The sequence below is a fragment of the Teleopsis dalmanni genome, chromosome 2 (assembly GCF_002237135.1).
Source record: "Teleopsis dalmanni isolate 2A chromosome 2, ASM223713v2, whole genome shotgun sequence".
In the NCBI taxonomy this organism is placed as follows: domain Eukaryota; kingdom Metazoa; phylum Arthropoda; class Insecta; order Diptera; family Diopsidae; genus Teleopsis; species Teleopsis dalmanni.
This window is the reverse complement of record NC_051847.1, coordinates 123,698,385-123,708,268: the sequence shown is the minus strand read 5'-3', so window position 1 is coordinate 123,708,268 and position 9,884 is coordinate 123,698,385. Positions and strand designations below refer to the sequence as shown.

General features: G+C 28.9%; 1 protein-coding gene across 4 annotated transcripts; it reads left to right on the top strand.

The window, feature by feature from the left end:
• Positions 1-3,242: 3,242 nt before the first annotated feature.
• LOC119683048 (microprocessor complex subunit DGCR8-like) lies at positions 3,243-7,894 on the top strand. 4 transcript variants are annotated; one of them, XM_038096647.1, is made up of 8 exons: positions 3,243-3,327; positions 3,762-3,949; positions 4,582-4,752; positions 4,835-4,977; positions 5,042-5,246; positions 6,343-6,968; positions 7,057-7,314; positions 7,377-7,894. In XM_038096647.1, the coding sequence occupies exons 2-8, from the start codon at positions 3,781-3,783 to the stop codon at positions 7,662-7,664; spliced, it is 1,860 nt and encodes a 619-aa protein (XP_037952575.1). In that variant the 5' UTR covers positions 3,243-3,327; positions 3,762-3,780; the 3' UTR covers positions 7,665-7,894. The 4 variants fall into 4 exon arrangements, with proteins under 4 accessions (XP_037952575.1, XP_037952574.1, XP_037952576.1 ...); XM_038096646.1 differs by having other exon boundaries at positions 3,262-3,327; positions 3,755-3,949; XM_038096648.1 differs by having other exon boundaries at positions 3,277-3,310; positions 3,755-3,949.
• Positions 7,895-9,884: the final 1,990 nt, after the last annotated feature.

Genomic DNA, 9,884 nt, shown 5'->3' with positions numbered 1-9,884 from the left:
GGATGAGAGAATAAATTTTTGTTTTATTTTTACGATTACTCTTTGGTTAATAAACAAATAATCAAAGAATATCAACAATACTGCATCTTTTATAAAAAAAGTTTACGAAAGGTACCAAATGTATATTAGATGGATAGATAAGTACCTGACTTCAGAACAGGGAGGAACGCAAGGTCAAAATCAATTATATTTTATATATCTGACAAGTTTTAAAGGCCAGTTGTTAAAGTTCCCACTTCATCAGATGTTTGGCCAGTCTTTTGAAAGAAGTTGAAATAGTGCATTTCGGTGATTTTTCTTAAAATGGAAAAAATGAATATTGTTTAGTAATTAATTCCTCCATTTGAAAGGAAGATAGTGCAAGGTTGCCGTAAACAGAATATATTTCTATTTTGATTGTTCATTGTTCATTCTTTTTGAATTTGGGGAATTTTATTACTGAACGATATTCAATCTTTTCCATATTATGAAAACATGTGTTGTACTATTATAATAATCATAATCAAATTAATTTGATTACAAATGTATCAATTAAAATTTTTTAACGATTAATTGCTCTAAAGCATGGCTGTCCAAACCAGATGCGATCGCGAGCATAGATTGGACGCCGGCAGAAATAAATACATACGTTCATAATTTTTGAAAAAAAAGGAAAAATGCGGTTAAATTTAGTTTTAATAATTTATCAATTTAAATTTTTTAATTGATATAGCATAAAAATAAAATAATGTAGTTTAACCAGTACACCAAAAGCAAATTTACATAATTGTAGTAGATTAAAAACATGTCGCGGGCCCCATAAACATTGGTCGAAAACCGCATGCGGAACGCGTGCCGTGCTTTGGACAGCCTTGCTCTAAAGTATTCTTTATTAAAAGTGTAGCAAAACTGTTTCATATCGCTTTATATATCTTTGATATTTTAATTTACACAAAAAGGATATGGAGATTTTATGCCAGTTTCCGTCATTGTAAAATGACATAATACACTCTCAATTACTGAGAAATGTAAAAAAAATGTAATTTCGAGCAATAATGTTTAAAGAATTTCTAAAAAAATCAATTTGGAAGTTTTTTTTGCCTAGATACATCTCAGTAAATATTGAAAAACATTCTTCCATGTGATATTTGTCATTTTTTTGGATCAAGGAATCTTTTCCATTAGTGTATTTACTCTACCGGTCTTCTTCGAAACTATGACAACTTTATTAGATCATTATAATTAAAAATAAATAACTTACATAAAACCAATATTTTTTGAGAATCAAGAATTTTTTGCATGTGATTGCCAATCGTTAGATCTTTCAGTAGAAAGATTTACTTTTAAAACATTTTGTTTATTTTCGAATTCACCTTATATAAACTTGCCTAACAAAATTCGTTAAGAGTGACACTGATTGTGAATTTTTGAATCAATTTGTGTATCATAAAAAAATTAAAAAAATTTTAACATTACACATTATTGAGTAAATCGTATAGATCAATGGCGCCGCATATTAAAAAACTTCGCTGTACAGTATATAGTATTCTTCGAGAGTTTTGTTTGCAACATCTGCTGGATTTTAAGTTTATTCTTGTTTTCCATTACAAATCAAGTTCAAAATTTCTATAAAAATGTTAACATCTAATATTAGGATTGAATCGTAATATCAACAGCAAAGATATTCTTTGGTCAACAGAATCAAGTCGATATCAACTTCAACCATTTACAGGAGTATAGTATTGTTATGGTACAATATTATGCTAGTGTGAGTATTATTAATTAAAAAATCACATTTTTTTAATTATTATATTTCTATCCGATATATATCTAAATATTTATATTGTCTTCTAACGAGAGTTTGGATTATAATTTTAGTTGCCAAAAATGTTGACATATGACATATATCACGCGATGTATTATTAGGCCTTTTCGGTGGCTCGCAAGTACGGCAAAAAATGCATGTTGGCCTATGTTGGCCACGCAAGTCATTGGCATCACTGTTGCAATCTGTCAAATGTTTTGTTTTGACAAACAGCAAATCTTGTATATGTGCATATAAATCAAATATATATTTATAAAAATATTATAAAATTAAAATGAACATGGAATTAAAAGGAATGGTAAGAATATTGGAAATTTAAAAATAAAACACTAAGATAAGTAAATTTTTGTAGGTACTGTCGTGTTGGGAGAAGGAAGCAACGTTTTGCAGTGGCCGAGGGATGCAAGTTGTTTCACGGATTTTTTAAATGTTATGAATGCCGCAACAACCTCCTGTGAAGATTCTCTTCCTTTCGTGTCAAGTAGCACTCTAGAAAACACTTCGTTTCCTTTGTAGTCCATAGTTTGGGTGTATTTCTATAAAAAAATTTTTAGTAAAACTTCAAAAATTATGTTTGTTTATTAATTTTACGTATGTAAACTACAAATTAAATGAAATAAAATAAATGTTACTTGGTAATAACTAACATAATAAAAAATTCAATGTGCTTAATACTTACGATTTCTCCATTCTTATTATTTCTTATTTACTTTTCAATATTTTTCAAATTTTTGAATTCTGTTTGAATTTTTATTTCCTCAATTTTTGACATTTGATTGCACTATTCGTTGGAATTTTCAATGAATGTTCACAATAGTTCGCTTATTGCGTTGGTAACATTTTTTTTTTTACTGGCCGATGTGGTTGGCCAGCATAACTATGGTGGCCGAGGTAGAGAAAATAGTGTTGTTGTTTTGCATACATTGCGGCCAGTATAGGCCTGCATAGGCCAACAACTTGCTGTTTTTTGCCGTACTTGCGAACCACCGAATACGCCTATTGTAATTTGATTTTCACATGGAAAAATAGTTAGGTTTATATTTTAAAACTGTTGGACATCACAAAAAATAAATAGTTTAAGTAGTCATATTTCAAGACTTAATACAGAAATGAATAACACAAAAACAGATAGAATTGCAATATTTAAAAGAATATGTGCTTTATGTATACAGCAAATATATTAATTTATACACATTAAATGAAATTTATAGCTTTATAAATTTTATATTATTTACTTTTTTGATTTTCTCTTAAAGCTATTTACTAATACCCTAGCCATAATGTAAACACTTCAATTTAATTTCACAAATATCTTCGAATCATATTCGAAAATTTTAAGTGTTCACTTTGAATACTACATACATTTTGCGTCACTTAACTATATTATATTTAGTACTTATTTACAATGTTGACGCGGGAATACTTGCTTAAGAACAGCACGCAACCCTGCTGCCAGCTGTTTACAAGTTTAAGTGAGCTACTAAAAACTAGAGCTGAGTACAGCAGGTCCAGGAAAATAATTTGTATAAATTTTCATTTTTTATAAATTAAAAGAAGTAATTTTGTGGTGGATTTTCTTGTCATTTTGATTTTATTAAAGAGACGACAGAATTAAACCATTGCGAAATTTGCTTCTTTTGGCAAAAAATTATCAAAGCTATTAACATCTATAAATCACAAATATTTAAGGATTTTGTTTTGATAAGATATTTTAAAGAAATTGTCTTGATTTGTTTCATACGTAGGAGTGCTCATTATTTGTGGGTTTCCTAAAATAACCAAATATATGAACAATCCAATTTATTGAAAAATCGATTAAACTGTTGGATTCCATGTATTGGATGTTTTTTTGAACCCAAAGCGTCGTTTATGTAGTAGGGCGAAGATAAATAGTCTTTTGTTTTTAATGAATTTAGTTTAATTATTTTAACTTGTTAATTAAATCTAAAGTTCTTAGTGGTTCGAACTATCAGAAAATGCCATCCGAGGCGGAAGCACAACCAAACAAAAAGCCACGTTTGGATGGCTTTTCGCTAAGCGCAATGGAAGAAATGAAAGTCCGTGCTCAAGAAGCAAACATCAACAGCGAAACTTTACGTCAATTTCAAGTGTTGGATGAAGTGCAGTGTTCAGGGAGTGAATCAGGTAATAATCAGATAATATAAATGTAAATTAAGCAGAGGAAAAGCATTAGCCATTATAAGCGTTGCATGCTTAGGTTTTTTTATCGATGTAAATCTTGCTTTATCAATAAATAAACAATTGATAAAATCTTGGGAGTGATGAATAAGAAGATAAATATTACTGAGAACTTATATAGTAGCACCACCTGTTTTTAACTTGAGAAACATAGAAATGTAAACATACGGGTATAATTTTTATGAGCTTAAGATTTATGGTATAAAAAACAGATTTTTTATTCAGTATTGCAACGACTGTCTAAGCAGCAATGCGCTAAACTTTTCGCTACAGTCACTTTATTCTTAAGAGTTTTCATGACAGATTAGAATAATTTATTATATAAGTTACAACTTGTAAAATGCGTATGATTCCAATAATTCGCTTAGACGTTCACAAAACCTTAACGCACAATACAGGTAAGAACGCCTTTCTATTTGAGTCTATAAATTGAATATTCAAATAAAAATTTGACAAATAAAAGAGCATTAGTACTAGAGCATTAAAATTAAACAATTAGAATTTATTTATTTAATAAATTGTATTACTAAAATCAACAAATATATATACTTTAAATATGTTTTAAATGACTTATTTAGAGAACGAAACCAATGGTAATAATAAAGACCAACTGGCCGAGGAGTATGATTCATCTGATTTAGATCTAGATGATGATGAAATTGAAAATCTATTAAATGAAAACTTACCTGACGACCTCAAGGAATCTAAAAGGCCGAAATATGAGGAACGTTTTAAAACAGTATTAGAAGGTAACACATATATAAATATACTACTACTCATGCAATTGTATTTCAATAATAATTAAAAATGTATAACAATTTACTTTTATAGAAAAGGGACATAATCATTTTGAAGTACTACCGGAAGGATGGGTACAAGTAACGCACAATAGTGGTATGCCATTATTCCTACATAAAAAAGCACGTGTTGTATCAGCATCAAGACCTTATTTTTTAGGAGCTGGGAGTGTTAGAGTAAGAATTTGTTTTTAATTTAATAGTAATATTAATAATAATTGATATTTATTCTATCATTTAGAAACACGCTATTCCATTAGGCGCTGTACCGTGTCTAAATTATAGGCGTGCTTTGGAGGAGGAACGGTTAGAAAAATTGAAGCAAGCAAATTTAATGGAACCTAACCAAAATAACGCAACAAGAGAGACTGAAAATGAATGCCCTTTACTTGAAGAAACTCCAATGGACTTAGATCAAAACGTACAAAATGCAGCAGAAAGCAATGGTAAATAATTTATTTATTATAAATTGTATATAAAATATTTGATTGTTTTGAGGGCACTTTTCGTCGATGTTAATTATTTAAAGGCTTTTGTGAACTAAATTTTAGTTTTTTAATTTTGATATATTTTATATAAATATTCGTTATACAAATAACAGTTCAATTATTATAATATACTGGATGTGAAAATCGCTCAAGTGTGTGGGTGATTCATGTCATATATCTGTCTAACTTATCTACGGCTACATAAAGTCATATATGCCTATAATCTAAAAAGTCCCAACTTTTTTTAGCACAGAATACAATTGCTCCTTTCAAAACTTTAATCATTTAAGGTATTGTTTTACAGATATGACAGGTTTGGATATATATAACTGTTGTATCTGATTGATTGATTGATTGTATGTTTGCTCGTGATCTGCGTTTTGTTCTAATATTATACAGTAAAATAAAAAATAGGCAAACTCAAAAGTTAACTTTTAAGTCGTTGAACTTGTGTTTCCAAATAAAGCTGTAGTTTATAAGCTCGTTCTAATTTAAAGCACGGTAAGCCTGAAAGTTCTAAGCCTGACACTAGCAGTCCAAACAAATTATATACGGACTATAAACTAATTAAAAATTCGATTATTTCCTAAGACCAATGATGATGAGTACTTGGCAATACTCGAAACAGCGTTGCATAGTTTGGTTATTATGGACTAAAATACCACCTTCATAAACTACAACTAATTCGGGATGCAGATTATGCCTCGAAGATGAGGAAACTACCATGCATATTCTTTGTGAATACCCAGCTTTAATAACGCTCAGAAGAAATTTGTTTATATGGAACTTCTATCGTCAGAACAGATTAAGAACTCTTCTCTAGATTTAGTTCTAGACTTTATTCACAAAGCTTTAAGGGGCTTTGTGTAATGAATAGTGAAACTGGTACAATAGAACTCTTCTGGCCGCAGTACCGGCTGTTGGGCGATTTCACGCTTAAACCAAATTCCAATAAAATTAAATAAATTTTTGTTTGTCTTTTCTTTCTTTCTTTGCTATTCGAAAACACTCTAAAATTTAAATATAAATCATATTCAACTGAATTGCTTTTTAGATAATAACGTAATACCTACGGAAACTCAAAATTCTATTGTTAAAAATGTCATACCTCCTGCCAAAATTATGACTGTCACTGAAAATACACAAAACGAGTCCTTAACACCGGATCAATTAAATGAATATTGCAAAAGTCTATTTAAGTTTAAGGATATACGAGTACTGAGATTTAATTCGTGGAATGCAAGACGAAAGTTTACAAAAAATCGCAAACATATAAAGAACCTGCAACGGCCTACCTTACCAGATGGCACTAAGCTAATTAAATTTCCTATACTTGCGCCTAGTGGCGAGTCAAATCAACACACGCGCGGACGTAAGGAGTGGATTATGAATCCAAATAATAAAAGCTACGTTTGTATTTTACATGAATATGTACAACATGCCTTGAAAAAACAGCCAACTTATGAATTTAAGGAGTTGGAAAATGCTGCAACGCCATATTCCGCCACTGTGTCCATCAATAATTTAAAATACGGCACCGGATTTGGTACTAGTAAGAAACAGGCGAAATCTGATGCTGCACGAGAAACATTGGAAATCTTAATACCGGATATGAAGGATAAAATAACCGGTGTTCAACAGGATAAGGCTGCAACGAAAACAATACATAAGGATTTGTCGGTAATGATTTTTTTTAACTTATTTAAATATATGTATGCAATAGTACTAAGTGGTTACAATAAATGTATAATATAATATATTTTCTTAGGTGTTCGATGATATAAAAATTGAGGATCCTCGCGTAGCTGAATTTTGTAATAAGACAACTGAACCGTCACCGCATGTTATTCTATTGACTTGTCTACAAAGAAATTTTGGATTGGGTGACATTCAAGTAAATTATGAAATAAATCGCACCAAAAATAAGAAGAATGAATTCACCATGACAGTGGGTAAGCACACAGCAAAGGTATTATGCAAGAATAAACGTGAAGGTAAACAATTAGCTTCTCAAGCCATTTTACAGGTAAAAGAATATTAAAAAAATATATTAAATCAATTTTTTTTATTAAAATATTTTTTTTTCAGATTTTACATCCACACATTAAGACTTGGGGCTCTCTACTACGACTTTATGGTAATAATTCTATTAAAACTTTCAAGGAAAAAAAAATGGAAGAACAAGAAATTACAGTGCTTCAAAGTAAAGCAGCAATTAATCAACCAAATTATGCGATATTAGATAAACTTAGAACTGAGATGTTAAAATTAGTTGAAAGAAATAAGGATATAACATTAATGGGTACTTTTGTACCACCAAACGATGTTGACTTGCCATCCTCATCTGGTTCTAATTTAAATAATGTAGATCTATAAATGCGGTAATGCAGTGGCCCAATCGGCTTAAGTAGATCTTTACGATCGCCATTCAAACGTTACCTAATTACAAAATCGACAGAAAATTACTTTTTTAACTTAACATATGTACTTATTGTCATAGGACCTCAATAAGGAAACTCTAAACTGGTATATAGAGATAAATTTTAATTATTTTCAAATAAATTAATTATTGTTAGTAACTCTTAATGTCGTTGTAATATAAAGAAAACATAATTATGTATTTAAAAATACTACATGCATTTGCTATGCAATTCTGCATACCTAAACAATTTACACTACTGTTATTATTTATAGAAGCCTTTAAACAAATTAACCATATACGAAATGTAATCTAAAAGTAATGAGAATTATAGTTTTTTTTTTTTAAAGTTATTTTAACATTAACTTCATCTAATTTAAAGTAGTTCCTCGTTGATATTGCAATTTTTTTCTCTCTAAAGATTGCAGTTTAAAAACAATGCTTAACTTTCTTTCTACGTATGGTAATCTCATCTATTTTTGAAAACTTTTATCCTTTGAATGACTCTCCTTAGTTTTGAAATAAAAAATTACAGTGATTTTACGTTTTGTCACAAATTGTTAGATAAACAAATATTGCTCCTACCATTTTTATATTGAAAACTCTTGTAAAAATTTTTTTGATGACAATTCTTCTGTTAGCATATACAATTTTTTTCAATTTTTCATCTTTGATAAACATGTTAGGGCGCCGTGGCATATTATCGACGTCAATGTCCTTTAAAATTTTGTATACTTCATTTTTTTTAAATTCTCTTTTAATTCCCCTGGACCGTCATTTAACTAAAAAATCATCACTGATATACGTTTAGCTCGTCTACTTGGTAAACACAAGCCAAACGTAGATCTTACTATCAGTTTACACATACGTTACAGTGCAACCAATATACAAAAAAGACTCGACATATTGAACAAGATATAGTGCTTGCAATTTAAAAATTTTAGTTACATTTTGATTTTGATTTATCTTAGCATATAGTACAAAATAGAATATTTGCTTCTTAAGTTATATTATTAAATGTTTTGTGACAAGTTCCTTTTCATATTTGGATGACACTCAAATTATTTGCACATAGAATAAACACTTGTGTATATATATTATATATGCTAATAATTTGAGTTGAGAGCGTTGCATTATACTTCTATAACATTACAATATACGTAGAAGAGTACATTTGATTTCTTTGCTGGCATGATCATTAGTATATATAAATAGTGTATAACTATTTAAAAGTAAAAAAAAACACAGTTTTAAGTGAATTGCTACATATCTGTAAAATAATTTTTTGAACATTGATTGTACATTATTGCGAATAACCCTATAGCAGCTAAATTTATATTAAATTCGTATATGTATACATAACTTATGTTTTAATGACAAAAAATTTAAATATGCATTCAGGATTCAATGAAAATTACAAATTGTGATTACACAAATTTTATTAACACTTAAAAATTATGTATTACAAGTTATGTGTTTCAACATTTAATATAAGAAATTTTTTTGTTCTTGTATATTATAAAAAATTGTTTAATAACAATTTTGTTTTTTAACGGGCTAATTGGTTATCATAATGACTATAGATTGTAGTCGAAATATCGGTTTAAATAAAATTTTTTAGAAACCAAAAAATAATTTTTTTTAAAAGTGTATTATTTAACTACTGATCATTTAGCCCGTTAAAAAACAAAATTATTATTGAAAATATTTGGTCATTAAAACAATTATTAAAAATTTTTTTAACAATACAGTCAAACTTCCATCGCTCGAAGTCCAATTTTGCAAAGAAAAGGTTCGACTTATGGGGACTTCGAATTAGAGAATTTTTTTATTTATTTTTTATTTTTGAAAGAAACTAGAATTACATTTTACAGAATTTATAATGAAGTAAAATATTCAGAAATTAGGGTTTGAGATTTTATTCATAGTCTTATAGTGATCATCATTTGGAATAGCATTCGTTTGTAAATATAAATTCAGAATTTTTCATTCTTGGAAGGCTGATGAACAATCCACTGAACCCTCATCATCACTTTCCGTTGCGTTTAGAATTGGATCCAGTAATTTAGAGCTATAGTGCTCAATAATATTGTGATCTGTAGGAAAACTTGATGTGCAAATTTCATTGTCAAGTTCAATATAATCGTTAAGAGTAGCAGTGGAAATTATTTTATTTA

What these genes read in the sequence shown, in the direction of transcription:
- LOC119683048 (XM_038096647.1), top strand. Translation starts at nt 3,781, where the DNA reads ATGCCATCCGAGGCGGAAGCACAACCAAACAAAAAGCCACGTTTGGAT. An exon ending in TAGGAGCTGGGAGTGTTAGA is followed by an intron (nt 4,978 to 5,041) that starts GTAAGAATTTGT and finishes TCTATCATTTAG; the next exon opens with AAACACGCTATTCCATTAGG. An exon ending in CAATACATAAGGATTTGTCG is followed by an intron (nt 6,969 to 7,056) that starts GTAATGATTTTT and finishes ATATTTTCTTAG; the next exon opens with GTGTTCGATGATATAAAAAT.